The sequence below is a fragment of the Xenopus tropicalis genome, chromosome 5 (assembly GCF_000004195.4).
Source record: "Xenopus tropicalis strain Nigerian chromosome 5, UCB_Xtro_10.0, whole genome shotgun sequence".
Lineage (NCBI taxonomy): Eukaryota > Metazoa > Chordata > Amphibia > Anura > Pipidae > Xenopus > Xenopus tropicalis.
Window position 1 is genome coordinate 31,376,398 of NC_030681.2, and position 20,288 is coordinate 31,396,685.

The 20,288-nt window shown below is 40.8% G+C and overlaps 1 protein-coding gene across 2 annotated transcripts in view; it reads right to left on the bottom strand.

The window, feature by feature from the left end:
• meis1 (Meis homeobox 1) overlaps positions 1–19,165 on the bottom strand; it is a 112,342-nt gene extending 93,177 nt beyond the window's left edge. Inside the window, exons 1-6 of one of the 2 annotated variants that reach the window (XM_002931746.5) lie at positions 18,320–19,165; positions 16,196–16,422; positions 14,164–14,305; positions 13,773–13,823; positions 12,695–12,745; positions 11,338–11,484 (exon numbers count right to left, since the gene is read on the bottom strand). In XM_002931746.5, coding sequence (XP_002931792.1) covers positions 11,338–11,484; positions 12,695–12,745; positions 13,773–13,823; positions 14,164–14,305; positions 16,196–16,422; positions 18,320–18,331 — 630 coding nt within the window. In that variant the 5' untranslated portion in view covers positions 18,332–19,165. The remainder of the gene's footprint in view (positions 1–11,337; positions 11,485–12,694; positions 12,746–13,772; positions 13,824–14,163; positions 14,306–16,195; positions 16,423–18,319) is intronic. The other variant, XM_004914716.4, reaches the window with a different exon arrangement.
• Positions 19,166–20,288: the final 1,123 nt, after the last annotated feature.

A 20,288-nucleotide genomic window follows, 5' to 3' on the forward strand; every position in this document is an offset into this window, starting at 1 on the left:
TATAGGCACCATCTCTCCCTACTATACCTGCTATCCCACAGCCCCAGTCCCTTCCCAGAGGCTATTATCCCCCCACTGCTACTATAGGCACCATCTCTCCCTACTATACCTGCTATCCCACAGCCACAGTCCCTTCACAGAGGCTATTATCCCCCCACTGCTACTATAGGCACCATCTCTCCCTACTATACCTGCTATCCCACAGCCACAGTCCCTTCCCAGAGGCTATTATCCCACTGCTACTATAGGCACCATCTCTCCTACTATACCTGTTATCCCACAGCCACATTCCCGTCCCAGAGGCTATTATCCCACAGTCCCTTCCCAGAGGCTATTATCCCCCACTGCTACTATAGGCACCATCTCTGCCTACTATACCTGTTATCCCACAGCCACAGTCTCTTCCCAGAGGCTATTATCCCACTGCTACTATAGGCACCATCTCTCCCTACTATACCTGCTATCCCACAGCCACAGTCCCTTCCCAGAGGCTATTATCCCACTGCTACTATAGGCACCATCTCTCCTACTATACCAGCTATCCCACAGCCACATTCCCGTCCCAGAGGCTATTATCCCACAGTCCCTTCCCAGAGGCTATTATCCCCCACTGCTACTATAGGCACCATCTCTCCCTACTATACCTGCTATCCCACAGTCACAGTCCCTTCCCAGAGGCTATTATCCCCCACTGCTACTATAGGCACCATCTCTCCCTACTATACCTGCTATCCCACAGCCACAGTCCCTTCCCAGAGGCTATTATCCCACTGCCACTATAGGCACCATCTCGCCCTACTATAACAGCAATCCTCCATACATAGTCCCTTCCCAGGGGCTATTATACTTGTTACTGCTATAGCTGCTGCTGCTCTGTTGGCCCCACTATATGCAGGGCCCATGACAATCACCCATGCTAGAAACCCCCAAAGATAGCTCTGATTATTGACCTTAATGAGTACAAGCAATCTGTATTATAGTATGAAAAAGGTATATATAAAAGCAGGCTGTATAATGGAATATTCATGGAAAGACTATATTATTTGTCCAGTCAGACAAATTGAGCTTATTTATATACATACTTTTATGCACACAGAAACATTTCCACAGCAACCCGTTATGTTTCATTTATTAGAAAATTTATATGAGAAAGGGACCACGTTTTTATAGCTCGAGACTACAGGCAAAATACATTCCTATCTGCACGCTGTGTAATTTTCGCAGTTTTCTTCCCATTGATTTAATCACTGCACACAAGCAACAGTAAAGCTGTCACCCTGAAGGCCTGCACGAGTCGCTCAGTGGTAATGTCACTGCCTTGCAGATGGGTGAACCTGGCACCAAATCCGAGGGTCAGCTGATTCCCGATGACTCACTTCATCTCCCTATATGCCCCAAGCACCCAAAGGGCTGGATGTAAACACCCTGTGCAAATGCTGAGCATGTGTACAATGCGCAGAAGACTTCTCTGGGATTTATTAGTGTGCCTTTAATTATTTTACAGTGCTGAATCATGGAGAAAATAATGAAAAGACATGGAATTGATGTAATCTGTTTGTATGAGAAAAACAGGGAGTTATGGTTTGTGCATTTGACCGTCTTTTAAGAATTCTTTTGAGCCTCAACATGCTCCGTGCAACTGATAAGGGAGTAATAGCCGAGGCTCCCTCTGTCTACATTCTGTGCATATTTTGGAATCCAGTGCATAAACTTTATGGTATATGTCTTTCTGGAAAAGCCTTAGCTTTACTGTCAGAACATGACTAAAACGACACACATAAAATGTATAGATTTTTTGCAAGTAAAAAAAAAAAAAAATATTTATAGAATTCTCTAAATTAATTCATTGCTCATATTATTAAGTGTACAAGTTAGGCAAAGGACATTTACACACTGCGTTTCGCAAGGCTGGGTTGCCTGTGGACCAGATGCGGCCTTAAAACACACTTTTATGGCCCCGAGCTTGCCCATGGTCTCTGAAGACTCCTTTGTGTGACATCATAATTTTAATATAATCCAGTCTCGGAACATGGAGTATATTGACAGCTTTGGTCTCAGGGGTTTATAAAGTAACAACAACGGACAGCAGCCAATCACCAGTTAGCTATGAATATGTTAGAATGATGAAAGCAAATGTCTGATTGGTTGCTCTAGCAAATGTTGCCCATGTGACTTAATAAGTTTAAGCGGCTGACAATGGGAATTAGGTGACTTTGGCAAGGTCACAAGATGTTAGGACCTTAAGCCAAAGTTAATTATACAAAAAAACAAGGCTATTATATAGCATGGCTGTGTGATAATAACATATTTGGTTAAAAACCCATACTAAATCCTGTCAGAAACAACCTTGGACAATGGAGCAAAAATGAGTCAATTTACCATGCATTTCCTTGATTTCTCCTGTTGACACTTGAATTGAATAACGTTGTATTAGTGTCGTTTTTTGTAACGGAAAGTCTTTGCTGCTCGTTGAATTTTCTGATCGTTTCCCTTCTAGCCCCTTTAGGAATTTGGCTCTTTGCCGATTTCTTTTATACTTTTTTTTTCTGGAAATGTTTCTGTATTTAGACTTGGCAATGTGTTTGCTAATTAAATGATCATTTGCCCAAACTTTATGAATAATGACTAAACCTAGTTCCTTCTAACGCTGCATACCTAGAATACGAGCCTGTGACGCTGTTATTATTTGCTACCTGCACTTTGCTATTACGTAACTTTGTTTTAATTAAAAGAATATTCCTGGTAACACCTTTCATAAGTAGCACGGAATCTGATGAATGCTTTCAGTAATGAGTGCCGAGTCGATGCTAAAATAGATTGTTTGTAGGCCAGACAATTCCCAGGAGCCTTTTAGTGTGGGTTCCTCAAATTTCACTTATGGCTCCTAATTTTTTAGCATGTATTACCATTACACAGACCCCTCCAGGGCTTCTAAATAGTAGCGCAGGCTCCTAGGTTGTGTATATTTTTTGTTCAATTTGTGCCTTGGAATTCCTGTATTAACACGGAGAATACTTTCTTTTCACAGCTAACCCACAGCAATGATTGCTGGGGAAACATAAATATAGTCAAGTATTCTATTATTGCTAAAAGGACAATCTGATATGTCTCCGGGAAAGCATGAGCGCAGGAGTGAATGATTTGCTGGCACTGGCCTGTATTTAATTATATATGGGCAAAACACATAAATAACTGAATGTGACATTATAATACAGGTAAGGGATCAGCTATCCCGAAACCCATTATCCAGAATGCTCCAAATTACGGGAAGACCATCTCCCATAGACTCCCATCTCCCATAGATTTTAATCAAATAATTCAGTTTTTAAACATTGATTTCCTTTTTCTCTGTAATAATAGAACAGCAGCTAGTACTTAATACTAAGATACAGGTATGGGACCTGTTATCCAGAATGCTCAGGAGTCGGGACTTGTGATTGTCTGGATGAGGAATCTTTCCACAATTTACTTTGTCTACTAAAAAGTTATTAAAACATTCATTAAACCCATTGTTTTACCTCCACCGGGGATTAATTATATCATAGTTGGGATCAGGTACAAAGTACTGTGTTTACAGAGCAAAAGGAAATATTTTTTAAAAATGAGAATTATTTTATTAAAATGGAGTCTATGGGAATTGGCTTTGCCATAATTAAGAGCTTTTTGGATAATGGGTTTTCATATAATGGATCCCATACCTGTATAATTAATCCTTATTGGACACAGAACAATCCTATTGGGTTTGATGTTGGTTTTAATGTTTAAATGACAAAAATACCCCAAATCCTGTAAAACTCGAGTCCTGAGCATTCTAGATAACAGATCCTATACCTGTGTATTAAAAAAGTGCATTTAAAAAAACTTTTAAATGTATTTGATTCATTCTTTTACACCATTTGTGGAAAGAAATCCCAATTACAAATATTCCGAAAGAGCCGCAGCTTTAACCTTAAGGCATTTACCATTTTATTTCTAAAGATACAACCTGCTTAAAGAACGGAGCAGTTAACCTTAGCCACTGCCAGCCTCCATAAAGCCGTGAAGGCAAGCGTAATAGTACGCCATTGCCATAATATTAATATCTAGCCAGCACTTTGTAATTCCCTTTGTAATGGTCATTACATATATATATATATATATAAAAAAAAACTGAAAAGAAAAAATACATTTAATGACAGTGCAATTGGATCTCAAGAAAGGTTATTTCAAAGTGCTTAACACGGAATAATAAAACTTAACAGAGGAAAATGTTCTCTACATATTGGAACTTGGCGTCCCACCTGTTGCCTTTATGCAATGAGTGTATGTAATATTTAGTGCTGGGGATTTACTCGCTGCTGTGTGTCTTGCACTAATGAAATAATAGAAATAGATATTTAATCACATGGAGATTCATTTCACTGATGAGGCAACGAGGACAATCAATTATTAAAATGACAGAACATAAACAAAGTGGCAATGCTGCATTTTGAGTCTCACTACCAACTCACCAGCCAACATGCACTTTAATTTTTTTTTGTTACTGATGCCACGTCAAGATTTTTCTCACTGAATTGGCTCCTTTTTTTATGCTACCAACATATCGTTCATCTGAAATATATGACATGTTTTTCAGGAAATCATAAATTAACCGCTATGTAGCCAGAGGGCTATGGAAATCTGAGCCGAGCTGACACTTGTAAGGAAAAATGTAACCTAGCTTCGCATACGTTCCGTGTAATGTGGACGGCTAACAAAAGCGTCAGGTTCTAGTATGCCTCTAATGCTATTTTAAAACAGCAACAGGTTTTACCACATGCAATTCGTTAAGGGGCACATCTAAAGCTCACACACAAACGCTCCTTGAGTTGCAGCCAAGCCGTATGCTTCAGCTACGAGGCAACTGCTTGCAGTGAGGGGGCCTTAAAAAAATCATATTATTAACGTTTATTTTGACCACGCCGGGACAGTATAGAGCATATTACAGACAATATGCAATCATTCCCATCAGTCCCTGCCCCAGTGGAGCTTACAATATTATTTTCATATCACAGGCACAAAAATAGGCTAGTTTCAGCTGTAGCCATGTATGTATTTGAAAATCAGTAGAAAGCAGGCAACCAAAGGACCCCTACCACTGTAAAGCCTAGCTGGTAAAATACAGGCCAAGGCCTAGGGTGGTATTACTAATTGACCGGTAATGTACTTTACGTCAAATTTGTAAATACCAGTCCTCCGCCTTCATCCCACCTCTTTTCCCCCCTAACATCCTATCTGCTCCTCTATCCTGCCCTACTCAGTTCTATTTAATGTGGCCTCAGTAATGTCTGGCTCCACCCCAATTACATCAAGACTCCGCCCCAACATCACAGACTTGCACCCACAGAAACACTCCCCAGGCTGGCCATTATAAAATGAGCAAAAAGTTGGCAACCTTATACACTTAAAGACCTGTTTGTCTGGCAATTATGCCAGATTTGGTCACCTACATGTTGGGCCAAATCAGTGTTCAGTCCCCGGCCAACGATCCCATCAGTATTAAAGGCCAATGCAGGCCTGTCAGAAGGGGACTGTATCAATGCACCAATGCACCAATGCAGTCCTTGCTTGGGATTTTCAAACCTGACAATAGATATCTGTCAGAGAGGGCCCATACATGGGCAGATAAGATGTTTTTGGAATGTGAGAGGAAACCCATGCAAGTACAGGGATAAGTCTGTGCTGGAATCGAGTGTAGGATCCTAGGGCAACAGTACTAACAACTGCGCCACAGGGTTGGAAATCACTGTAATATATACACATACAACTGATAACATAAGTTATAATTTGGATAAGGAAAGGTTAAAGAAAATAATAATATATATGGAAAAAGCATAAAGGTGAGCACTGGAGAGAGAAATAGGGATTAGCTTTGCACTGGAACTAACCACATGCTCTCTGTATTTAGATTCTTTTGGAAGGATTTCAAGCTTTTGCCATGGAACAGTCATGGCAGACTGAGGACTCGGTGGGAAGTAAAACAGCCAGGGCTGTCCGCAATGGTCCTGTGCAAACTAACCACTATGGAGGGGCTGGGGAAGCAGCTTGTTATAGGCAATGCCTGTTCCTCCTGCAGCCAGGAGACCTGGGGCCGTTTTGTATGGTGAACCCTTGGGCAGGACACAGAGTGATTGTACGACAGGCCAGGGGCACTGCTGCTAAGAGCCTCTCAGCCTAATGATACTTCAGTAGGAAATAAGTTAAACAAGCAACTCCACATCAAACAACACCTACAGGGGGGGATCTGTGTTTGTCAGCAAGCAGTTGGAACTGGCTCGGCCACATTCATAAGAAAGTGTAAAGTTTCATTTTTGCAAGGGGAGGGGCTTGATTTTTTAAATGGTGCAGTCGGGTTCCCTTAGAAAGGGTCCCCTGACCACTAGCCTGAACCTTTCGGGGTTACATGGCCAATTAAGTAGCGCTTTACTGGGACTTAGGTTATCAACTGGCCTCAAGACATATAGGCCACATACTGTATAGTATGAAGGCCCAGTTAAAATTCTGCTGGCCAAATGTGGACCTCAATACTGTAACTAAAAGCTGTTGGGTCCCGCAGCCAAATCATTTTAAGCCTGCCCACAACTTTGGGAAGGTAACCTTGTCCCCAAACATATACTGAAACTGCATGCTTGTCAGGGATCTACTGGGCTCTCTACACTACTGGAACCTCCCATCCAGCAGGAGGATCTGTTGGGTCCCGCAGCCAAATCATTTTAAGCCTGCCCACAACTTTGGGAAGGTAACCTTGTCCCCAAACATATACTGAAACTGCATGCTTGTCAGGGATCTACTGGGCTCTCTACACTACTGGAACCTCCCATCCAGCAGGAGGATCTGCTTTTCCTATTGCTACATCCCTGGTGTCCCCCCATGTCCCTCAACCTGCCCACAGCTTCTTTGTATAACATTACTCTTATAACATTTCCTTCCAGCAAATGGGCATGGACAACTCTGTTATATGGAACTGTTGTTGCAGAACTACAACTCCCAGATCCCCCCCAGTGCAGCTAAAAGTTTGGAATCTGTATTCGGTGGTGACTCCAAACTGCAATTCCTAGTGCACAGAAGAATATTAAACATTATGGAACATTATTTAAGTTTATTTAGTTTTATATATAAATATATATAAAATGTCCTTTGTACTTATATAAATGCTGATGCTAATGGCCGATGGCAAAAGCCCTACATAAAAAATACTGTTTTTTAGTAAAAAGTATATAACTGTAACTAATAGCAAAGCAGTCTTTTCCCAATAAATGCAAAATGAAGAGGCAGGCTCCAGTATACACGGCTTTAGGTTACAGCCCCAAACTTGTATGCTATGCATTAAGTACATTTCACTGTTGTTTACTGCAAAGTGCAACATTAAGTAAATACAGGCAAGGTATTAATTACATGCCATGTAGATATGCCATAGGTATGATGTTACAAGCAGATAAGGAAAAGTTAAATAAACATACAGCTCTGGTGATGTATGATCTATTTATATTGTCTCTGCCATGGACTATTTTTTGAAGTCCAGGGTTAACTCTTGACAAAATTGTCTCTATACAAACCAGATTTCATGCAAATGAATTAAAATATGTTGTGCCCCCTTTTTTTTTTAAATTCTAGCCAACATTTTAACCCAGTAATGTTTTCTTGGAAAAACAGAGTATAAATCTTCATTTTGGAGGCAATTAAAGTGTTGATTTCATTTGTGCCCCCAAGCCATTCTTGTAATTTGCTCAAATAGCTGCACAGATCCGAGCACTCCTAAAGCTTTCCGAAACCCAATTTCTAGCTAGACTTGTTGGATTGCAATTTTGGTTGAATTGCAACTGCCTCTGTTTCACTGCCCAGTAATGCACAGTAATGGGTTTCAGTGTGGCCTAACTGGGGCCTGCTCATTTGTACAGATCACACGTAGTCATAACACACAGTGGGAAGCCCACGCTGATAATGCAGACTTTCCAGAACTCCCCTTTAAACTGGGACATCTTTTACCAACCATCCTGATCTGTTAAGCTTTTCAGAATGGAAAAAGAAATTATGTCCTATATGCAGATGACCAATTCTAACTTCCATCTCTCTCACAGGCTTCTCCATATCTAAAGTTCTGGGTTGAACTGGGATTCAAAATAGGCCCTGGCATTCAAAGTACACAGAGGCCCAAACAGCCCCCACCGGCCCAATAAATAGTGACTGTCTATGGCATCTTACAGCAGCCCCTCTGGCATTTGCCAGAACCCACAGATTGCCAGTCCGGGCCTGCTAAAGTTAAAAAAAATATTTAGCTGGAATTATATATTCACCGCTACGCTATGCATCTGATCCTACTACAAGGCAAATATTTAACCATTCAGGGCTGAGTGCGCTCCTGAGCTGGGTTTTAAGTTCCTTGGGTGCTGAAAAGGATAACAGGGCTGAGTGGAAACCAACGTGTTTAACTGCGCCTTGTGTAACTGGCGCTCAGCTCCCAAGGGCAGCTCTCATTACACCCAGAATCCAAAGTACAAGCCATTCATCAGACCATTAGCTAGAGCTGCAGCATGCACAAAAAATAAATGTGAGTGTGTTTTATATATATATATATATATATATATATATATATATATATATATATATATATAAATATACATAAAAACGAGATGTGAGTTCCAAAACATCATGTTTTTTGCTATGATATTTTAAAAGCAATTGAGTGCTAGTGGATTTATATATTATATATATATATATATATATATATTTATATATATATATATATATATATATTTATATATATATATATATATATATATTTATATATATATATACACACACACATATATATATATATATATATATATATATATATATAATAGCAAGAAAGGGAAAGCTGTGCTCACCAATAAATTCTAAACCATTAGATGGGGTAGCAATGAGGCTGTGACCATAAAAGTCATAAAGACAGAAACAAGAGGTGATCTGCACTCACCCATTATCAATATTATTTAAGACATTCTGTGCATTAAGCTACCAATATATTCCCTCCCCTTTAAACAAAACCGGGATTGTTTTGCATATATTGCAATATATCCAACTCTGTCAAATAACCCCCAGTCAGGCCAGTCCTACACTCACTTTTATCTGATTCATTAAGAATTTCACTGCTTCATTATATTTTTTATACAGGGACAACTTGCTTGCTTTCAAGGTTAAAACGTATATATATATATATATATATATTTCCAAGCAAGTTTCCAATATACATTCCTTAAGCATTCTTGGTTTTAAAGTTATCTGTAACTTTAATGTAATTGCAACTGGTAGTTGTGTTTGTTTATCCCTTACAGTTTCCCGACTCTTGAAACAATGTTGTAGAAGTCGACTTTCTTTTTCTGGTCTGCTAATCAGCTGGCTTATGGTACATTGTTTCAAAAGTCAGACACAGAAGTGAAAAGAATATAAAATGACAGACACATAAATTATATTTACACTATATAAGGAATAACTTTACAACCACTGAAAATGTTTAATGAAGGTATATTGGAAAGTTGCTTAGAATGACATTCTATTTGGGGTGCAGTTCCCCTTTAAAAATTTCCAACGCCATATTTAGGGACCCCTGAATGTCTATTAATCTCTGTATTGCCAGCAAGGCAACTGGGCATTACATACTTATGCTGCCTTATGACCCCACCAATTGCCTGGCTTCAGATGGTCACCTACTTACAGTTATAAAACAAAAAAAAAATCCACATTTAAGAATGGTATTGGGCCTAATAAATATCAAACGGCTGCAATAACCAAAACATCTGAAACATGATAACAATCACATACAATCACAATTCCCAAAACTCTGCTGCAGATGCCGGAAGATGTCAGTAAACTACAGGCCAGAAGACTGTGGATTGAATAAACTTTTTGAGCCACTTGGAGTAGAGACATCAGCTGGATTTGGCTCAACAGTGAGATAACAATCTAATGGGGGTTGTGCTTTCCCTTCAATGCTTTCCTTAAACAATAATGACCAGAGACACCCATTTGCCCTTTCGTCTCATCGTAGCTGGGCAGTCAGTCAGTTTGTTTGTGGGGGTATAAATGTCTATTTGGATAGGGCGCATCACAATACAGAGCTTTTGTCACAGTTGCAGCAAGTTGCAATTCGGTCTGACCAACCAATGCATGCCTACTCCCCACTACAAAATCAACTGTGAATAGAACCTGGTTTTTTTTTTCCATTTGAAAATCAAATCGCATAGACTTAAGTCAAAAATCGCATGTAATCGCATAAAGCAAACAGCCAGATCCAATTTTCAAAGTGATGAATGCGACACACTATGAAAGGCCTGCAATGTGCAAGGTGAAAGAGGAAAATATATGCCAGGCCTGGATCATTATCTCACTGGGTGACAGAGATTAAGCTGAAGCCTCTGCCACTGACCTTCTCTCCCAGTCACATTTTCCCTCCGATTTTAACCCATTATCTGCCCCGCCGTTCCTTTCCCAAAGCAGAGCGCTAGTTTCCCCGAAGGCGAAAGCAAGTAACTTGCAACCTTTTGTACAGGGAGGGCGCTGACCCCCCAACGCAGCCGCAGGGGAGCGCTACGCACCGCGCTTTAACGCATGGCGCAACCAACTCCATGGAAAGGGGGGGTGCGCAGCCATGGATTTTTCTACATTTCCCAGTAAGATATGAGGAATGGTGAGCAACTATAAATAGATATTAAATGGCTGCTTTCTGTGTATGTTCGCCCTTTCCCCCTGCTCGCCTGTGCGGGGAGAGCGCTGCGCTTACTGCAGGGGCCTGGGCACAAAGCGATGCGCTCACTGAGCTCTGAATGCGCTCGGCCGAGGGAAACTGACAAGGCAGCTAATGAACCGTACGGACAGCAAGAAAATAGCCCGGCCCTTGCTTCGTGTTATTTATCAGACCACCAAGACTAGAGAATTCAGATATATTTCCCTCTCTCAGCCCAGGGGGAAGAGGACGAAAATAGAACTTTACTAACTGATAATTTATAAGCGTTGATTTAACCCTGAGAATTAAAAAAAAAAAAAAAAACACCCACAATCCTAATGAAAGAATAAATTGGAATCAGGCACAGAAAAAGCCACCCAAAAGCAGGTCGAGTTGGCTGGCAGAGCATTTGTGCAAACTCATCGTGCGAGGTCGAATCCAAGAGCAAAGGCTTAATGAAGCGATAATAGGCACATTATTCAGAATTGTTTCATTTGGATGAAAATGTATCTAAAAGGAACTTAATCATATGCAGATAATAGAAAGGTCTCGGCCGGCGGTGCGCATACCAATGGGAGGCATAGAGGGGGGAAAAGGGGGGCATTTTCTCTGCTTACCTGGTCTGTTAGGGGGGCTGATCGAGTCATATCCTCGCTGTCCGATTTAGATCCACCTTCTCTATCTTCGATCACCAGATCGATGGGCATTTTGCCTTTCAAACAACTAATATACCGATGGCAGAAATTGTCGCACAGTTCGTGTACCTGGTAGGGAGACGGTACGGGTGCAAAGGGTCGGGGGGAGAATAGAGAAAGCAGGATCAGTCGTGGATAAATACAACTGACAGCAGCAAATCAAGATCTCTTGGTGGCACCGAGAGATTCCCCCAGCCACGTTTGCAATTATCTCCCCAGAGGACGCGCAATAGAATTAGGAATAACTTTTTTTTTTCTGCTAAAATAGAGATATCCTAGAAAATTGACATTGACAAGATGATTCACAGGCTACAACATATTCAACACCCGTGTTAAATTCATCAGCTCCCGGGGCTGTGACCATGAGAGGAATGACCTGCATGGGTGACATTTAAAGTAAACTATTTAATTCCATCTAGTTATAGCATCCGAAGGCCTATTAGGGGTAAGCAGAAAATCAGAGCAAGCAGAAAAGAAAAAAAAAAATCACTAATGTAAGGGCATGATGAATATGCTGATGAATGTAGCCTTAAATTCAAGGGCATCGTTATTACAGCCCCAAGTGCAATTATAATAAATATCAGAGCGAAAGGGGGGCGTTCAGTTAATCTGGGGGTTTGCTCGGTGCTAACATTATGGCAGGAAAGCTTTTTAAGTGCTTTAATATTTAAATCCAAAACACAAATAGAATAAATAAATAAATAAACCAGCGTATGTGTGCTTGCATGCAACTTTTATAGCTAGCATCAAACTGCAATCCCTTTTTATTGCTAAAATGCAAAGTAGCCTGTAAAATGACATTATTATCCCCCTTCTCCCTTCAGCATTCAGGAATAGTCCCACAGAGCACCAACTAACAGATAAAGCAGCTCTGCTTCCCACCCTGGCAAAGCATTCAACTGCCCTGGGTTTCACCTTCCAATCTTTTATTTTTCTTTGCCCATAAAACATAACTTAGCAACTAAAAAAAAAATACGGGAAAAAACACAACAAAAAAGAGTGTAAATTTTAATGCAGGGAAATCTATATAAATAACAGGATTCTCTGGGCAGCAAACAGGGGGAATGTGCAGGCGATATATTAATAGGAACACAAGGCCAAGGCGTTGGTGATCTCGTTTTTAGTAGCTGAAATCGCAATTAAACTGCGAAGAGGAATGGACTTCAAGATTGGTCTTGACACTAATTACACAGGAGCAGAAAGAAAGACATTTATGCAAATGTACTGTATTAGATCTAACACTGGCTGCTCTCAAACATATTGCACAGAGAGAAATTACCTTTTCTAACTCCAGCAGATGGAATCGTAATACTTGTATGGCTTGAATCATCTGCAAACAAAATACAAACAAAATCACAAGATGAATACTGGGTTTTAATCCTTAATTATGACCCTATGGGGGTTATAAAAATAATTAGGCCATGGGGGGGGCACTGCTTTGCATCACTTTAAAAAGGGGTCCTCCACCAAAACACTGTTTTATTTTATTTATTTTTTTTCTAAAAGAAACATTCTAAGCAACTTTCCAATATTCATTCATTAAATATTTTCATTTGTTTCAAATGTATTTATAAATGTAATTGCTGCACCCTCTCTGGCTGTTTACATTTTCTGCACTTCTGGTTCTGACTTCTGAAACAAGCTAGCAGACCTGGAGAAGAACTAACTTCTGTCTCAGAGTCTGAGAACAGAATAGGATAAACAAATAAAGCTTTCAGCTGAAATTACATTTAAAGATAACCAAAACCAATGATAATTTTTAATTAAACAACACTGCAAAGTTGCTTGGAAATATATTTTCTTTAATTAAACAAAAAAACAGTTTTTGGGTGAAGGACCCCTTTGAAATAGAAATATATATGGCTGAAGGTCATTTAATATGCGCAGTCAGTTTATAAATGAAAAATGAACTAGTTGGTGTTTTTAAATCAGTGTTACTGTATTTTCTTGGATTTCTGGCAGTCATTAATTTTATTCACGTTCTGAATTAGTGGGGGGCTTTTGATGTCTTTCCAGTATGTTTGCCTACAAGTGAGACAGAAGTGATAGCAGCAAACACATTAGAGCCTGGGACTACCCCTTCATAAACCAATGGGCTGATTACTGCACTTACTTACTGGGTGCCATAAAAACAGAAAGTCATCTAATTTACCAAGAGGTTTAGATCTCTCCCTCTGATCGCTCGGTAATTTACTTACACCAAATTGTTACACTGTATTACTAGTAATTAACATCCCCAAGCAAAATAAATAAGCAAAGGGGGTGGGGGGGAGGGGGAATTAAGGTGTACAGATAAATAAAAAAATAAAATAAATATATATATATATATACACAATATGTGTGCTGCGAGTTCTTACCAAATTATCCAACTCCGGATTAGAAGAAAATAAAGGTTTTTCTGCACGAATCTAAAGTCAAATATAAAAAGAAAGACAAAAAATAACACTTGAAATATGGTTGCAGTAATCGCAGGCGTCGTTATTTGTGCCTCATTAAACTGGCTGGTCCATTATATAATGATGTGCAGTCAGTAGTATTTAAACATTGAATCACACAATCTACTACGGGGGTGCATAATGTGTGGAATTGGGATTGGTTGAGACCATTTGCAACTAATACACAGATGAAGTTCCATATAAAACAGGCTGGATAGCTGGGCTGTGTGTGTCTCTGTATGGAGGGATCGATAAAACAAGTGGGCTTGGGCTGAGCTGCTTGGGGTGGGCACAAGTGCATTGTATGGCTGACCTGTTTGGCGAACACAGCTATGTCTTCATTGAATGACTCGGAGGAGCACACATCGCCGCCCGCTACCCCAGGCTCCCGGGGAGTGCAAGTCGCTAATTCACATTTCTCAAAAATCAGTGCTAATAGAGGGAACAGAGGGTGTCTGCAAGGAAAACACACACAGAAAAGAAAAGTCACACAAAGAGGCAAATATTAAATGCGGGGCTAACTGTCAGACACACTGAGGGCAAGGGCATTAGAACAGAGGGGGCTTATGCTGCCTGACCCAGGTCATCGCTGGACTCAATAGGGTAATACATGAGAGGCCCTGGACTAACACCATGGCCGGCACAATCCTGGCAAATACAGCATAAAGCTCTGTATTATAAACTGGAGCTGGTCACCATTATATGGACCAAGGTCTCCACTGCATGGGCACTAATTATATCATACAGATTGTACAGATAGCACAAGCTTTCACTTCTGGGATTCTATTCTCCTCTCTAAAGGGCGGGTGTGGATATTCATTAGAATATAAAATTAAAGTAAAAAAAAAAAGTGACTCAAAGTGCTGCTTTTATGTCGGCCCATTGCACTCAGTTATAACAGCGCCGTAAATCTGCAAACCGGGGCGAATCTTTAGTATTTTGTGTAATGCAGATAAAATGCCCCTCATGAAAAGAGGACGGGGTGGCATTAACCTTTTAACTCAATTGCAAGTGCGAAAAGTCATTTATTCTAATTTGTTCTGTAAACTGGAACCTTCCTTTCCACGCCGGAATCACAGAATGTGTAAGTGGTTTTGGAAGAGTGAAAATCTTTTGTTAAGATCCTGGAAAGGTACAATTCTAGCAGCGAACAGAGCAAATATGTCTCTAAATAAACTCAAGGGCTCCAAAAGATTAGCGATTCTCAGCGACAAATTAGTGAGATTACACAGGGTTTCACAATAACTAGAGCGTACTGAGCTGCACTGGGAAAAGTACTGGCACAAAATGCACTGTGCTGGGACCTAGAACAGCAGCAATATTATACTGGGATCTATCAGATTATACTGAGATCTATACGATCAGGGATATTATATAGAAGGGTATTACAGCAGAAATGACATACTGAAATAAATAAATAAATATATATATTTATATATATATATATATATATATATATATATATATATATATATATATATATATATATATATATATATAACCAGGAGTATTATACTTAGCAGGAATAACACTATAGATATTATACTGGAACCTATATCATTGATATGTAATACTGGGATAAAAAACAGCTGGAAATTTTACTGAAATCTACAACATCAGGAATATTACACTGTGATATGTATGACCAGGAACATTATCCTGGGATTTAATTATTATTATTCTAGGGTCTCTAACATCAGGCACTTTACACTGAGCAACAGACATGTTATACTGGGATGTCTAACTGCAGGAATATTATACATTTTCATAGGAGGAATAGCTATCATCAAGTCAGGAATATTTGATATGCCCTAAATAGGCCAAAGAGTAAAAAATATAAAAAATAATGCAATAAGGGTTAATTTATTATTTGTGTGTATAGATATATTAAATATACACACACAATACATTATTTTTATTTATAATACATCTATCCATTTATTCACAGCACAGCACTTTCAAATTTTTCCTACAAAAATACTTTTTACACTAACTAAACAAACACCCCACTTGGTTTAACTTCCCTTTGTAAATACAGTTATTTGCTGAACTTTCCCCAAACTCCATGCGTGTAATAAACTTCAGTACATAGGACTCATTAACCACTTAGGAGAACACAGAGGCAGGGAGCACTAAATAATAAAAAAGAAAACCGCGGAGCAGATACAAAAGTGCTATTAGAAACGTTCTCAGGAGTTTAAACAGAACTGCGCCGAGCGGACAGGACAGCGCCGGAGTTACCATGTTACATACATACAGTGTAAAAGGCACAGGGCTATGGGAATTCTTTGCACTTCCCGCGATAAGTAAGGGAAGAAGTGACAGAGGGTGCCCTGGGTACCTACCCATAAATGGCATCTTTATCTCTCTTTAGAGCGTCATTGACAGAGGAGCCCATGCTGGGGGGCATAGCGTTGGTGTGGGCCGTGTGCGGGTACTGGTGGGAATGCAGAGGAGGCCCATGATTCAGGTGGTGCACTGGCTGCATAGACCTGGCAGCATGGGGATCGCCATACATGGTACTGGGTATGCCCACTCCATCCATGCCACCGTAGTGGGGCAAATCGTCGTACTGTGTAACAGACAGAAAAAAACCATGAGCAGCTGCTCTCCTGACAGAGCCGCCGGCCTCTGCTGCTGGGGCCTTCCTGCAGCTCCCATCCTACTCCTCTCTGGATCATTTCATTCCCAACACTCATTCGGATCGGCTTGGAGAATTAGCATTTTATTTCATTAGCCATTCCTTGCCACTGATCAGATGGAAAAAACCAATGGAAATCAGAAGAACTGACAATATTTTAGATGTGACAGTTGGGAAATCAAGCTGAAAGCGTTTGCTTAATTCAATAACCATATGCCAAAATGTTTCAATGAGGGCAATTATAAGAGGCATGTGAATTTAGCATGTGGCTTCCTCTGGCTGCTATCTGGGCTACAAACAAACTGGGCAAATGCTGAATTTCAGGCTAATTACTGCACTCAACAAGCCCATTGTACACTATTAATTATCTAAAACAAATATACAGTATATGTAAATATATATATATATATATAGTTATATACACTTATGTATATATAATGCATTTACATGTATTTACTTTTCATTTGTATTTTTATAAAACGCTAACACTTTAGTCTGCCTATATATATATATAAATATTTCTTATCTTTGTATATCAATATATATATATATATGTGTGTGTACTTATGTCTGAATGTATGTATATACAAATATATCTTTCTATAAATACATAAATCTGTGTTAAACATATATTATATCTGCATATGACTGCTAATACAATTTTAAAATTAAAATAAAAAATGTAAAAGCATCAGGGCACTGAAATTGCTGTGTAGAACTACAGTGTGGGGATAACACTAAACACAATCAAAGCCTGGGTGAGGGCAGAAAGTTTAGACAAATCTCACAAGTCCCAGGAAAGTCACTATCACAGAAAGGATCTGGTTCTAGCTTGTCATATTACTGGTTACTTATGCGATTTGTGCGATTAGTAAATACTAACAAATAAATAAAGATCATGACTTGCTATCAGGGAGAACGTTTTCCATTCTATCGGAAATAAAGAAGCTGCCTGGAGCTGCAGGCATTAGTAAATAAGAGTTCAGTCAAGCAGTGACACTTGTTTGGAAGTGAAGTGTCAGCCTTTGCAGCTTTCCCCTTACAGATTGCTCATTATGGCGCTGCACTCAGATTATGCAAAGTTTAATGACTTTTAATTATTGCAACGCTACTGATTATGAGCACAGATTCAGAATAAGTGGCAGCAATTAAGATTACTTGTGTATTTGGAACACAACTTCATTGAAGTGTCAGATCCTAAAGAGAGATTAGACCTTTAACACTGCCACTAAGCCTGATGCACAAACACAAACACTTCTTAAAAACTCCGTATTGTCTGGGGCTGCTAGCTGTCTGCACCAATACATTAGGGGAATGCTTGGGCTCACTCACGTCTGCACTCTCACAATATATATGTGTAGAGGTATATTTAAAAAAAAAAATAGAAATTAAAAATATTATGACATGTACTATATATATATATATGTGTGTGTGTGTGATAATGCATAATATATACAGATATACAAAGACACAGTGATAAAACACACACATGGTAAATGCCATCATTTTTCTAATTTACTTACACACACATACATGACCCAACAGTTATACACAAGTGACTGCAGTGATTTGCCCAAGTTACAAAAGTGACACAATTAAGCACATAAAACAAACGTGTACCATAAATGTGTTTAGGTCAGTCACACTCACACATACACAATAACACACACACTTCTGTATAGCTGATCTGTATGTGCTGCTCCCTTCCCACTAAATCTCCCTGCAGAATGGAGAGTAAGTTTAGCCAGAGAGAGAGAGTAGGGGCCCCCTGTTACAGGGCCCAGCAGGGAAGCTTGGGAGTCCCACACATGCTTATTAATATACATACCCTTTGAGCCATCGGCCTTCCTAACTCCTTCCTACTTCAACTTCAGATATATCCTATTTAAGGCCAGTGTGGAACAGAATCAATTACGCAACTCCACAAAAAAAGTGAAAAAAGAAAAAAAAAAAACAGTAAAAAAAATTCCCTTTAAAGTTTCCAATGCGGTGAGAAGTGAAGCCAAGTCTCCGGTCGGACGGCGCTCATTGAATTAACAACATGATAATTCGGCATCAAACGCAACTGCTTCTTTTCCCCCCAAAGATCAGGGAGTGAAAAAATAAAAAAAAATAAAGGCAAATATTTCCCCCCCCCAACAAGATTCAGTAGGAAAGTGCCCCTGGCAGGCAGCTAAGGGCAAGTCTCATGGCTTTGTGCCACCGCAGCTGTCAATCACCGGGCGAGCTTGTCAAGGTGCTGAATGAATGATGATCCGGACAGAACCCCCGGAAAATGTAGTGTCCAGGTACAGAACTGAGGGAGATCGGGGCTCCTAGTGCCTTCTCCCGGGCAGGCAGCCCCGAACAGATCAGCTCTCTCCGTGCGACTCTCAGTGCTGCTGCCGCTGCTGCTGGGGAAAGGGGGAGGCAGAGGAAACGTCTCAGTCGGATTTAAAGGAGCCCCGGTGCTGCTGCTGCCGCTGCTGCTGCTGCCAGACTCGCTGTGCATGGAGTGTGCGTGTAGCCCAGGCGGAGAGCTGCTGGGTCTGGACCAGAATGCTGGAACCCGGAAGTAGTGGTGGCCATAACAGGTCGCGTCTTACACAATGCAATGGGCTGCAGCAACTCGCCTGTGTGGGGAGGGGGGTGTGGAAACGGGGAGGATAATCCCAAGCAGGAGAAACAAGAGCACATACTCCCAATCATAACAATCACAGGGCTCTGCCGCGGCAGGGAAAGAGAGCAGCAGCCGCCTCTCCCGTGTAATGTCTGCCCGTGTAATGTCGGCACATCCCCGGCCGCACTCTGCGGGACTTCATCGGCATGTCACATGGCGCTTCCCCCGCTGCTGTACTCTGACTGGGATCCCGGGGTCCGGCCTTGCACACAGGGGGACCCCACTACTCTAAGGGGGACCCCACTACTCTAAGGGCGAGTGGAACCCTTTATGTGTGTTCCTATATATCCCACTATCCTTTGCTATTCTCCTGACTCTAGTGGGATGTGAGAGTTGTAGTTCAGCAGGAGCTGGGAATCCCTAGTATTATAGATGTATGGGAATACCCTGAAGTGCGGGCAGTTTTAGGCTAGGGCCAACTTTACAGGCAAGCTTGGGCGAAACATAGGTACAAGCAGTTGTACTGCAACTCTCCGCACTTTCCGGCTTTCAGGGATACCTGGGAGTTGTAGTACGCCGGGAGCAGCAGGTCGCATAGCCCTAATGTCACCCCCCCCCCCCCCCCTGACGGGGACACTGTTGCTTTGCACTGGTAGGGCCCCCGATAATGTGTCAACTCGCATGTGGGATTTACAAATAAATGCAGTCGTCTGCTTTCTTAAATAACAATTCATAAAGACAATAATCGTGCAATTCGCTTTAGCTTCTAATTTGTAGCGACGTTGTATTCATTGGGTTTAATCGCTATGGACATTGTAGCTAATACAGCACACAAACAAACTTTTCTTTCATTTCTGCCCGAGAAGGGATCGCTCTCTATGTGCGACTCTGGGCTCTGTCGCCTTCCAGCTGCGCCGGGATTTATAGAGTTTTACCACAGCCCCCTTGAAGATACAGCAAGTATAGATCGAACTCCCCTCCGAATACAGCAGAATGAACTAGCCCAAATCTCAGTAGGCAGCAGGAGAGAGAGCTCTTGTCCAATCAGATTCCGGCAGTTCAAAGCCTGCCCATGTATTGGTTAGAAGGTAAATCAATTATCAAATAATCGATCAGCGGGGCGCTGAGATCTGCACGGAGAGCTAAGACTCCAGTAGGGAGAAAGCGGAGTTGTGCGGCTCGGAAAGCGCTGTGTGGC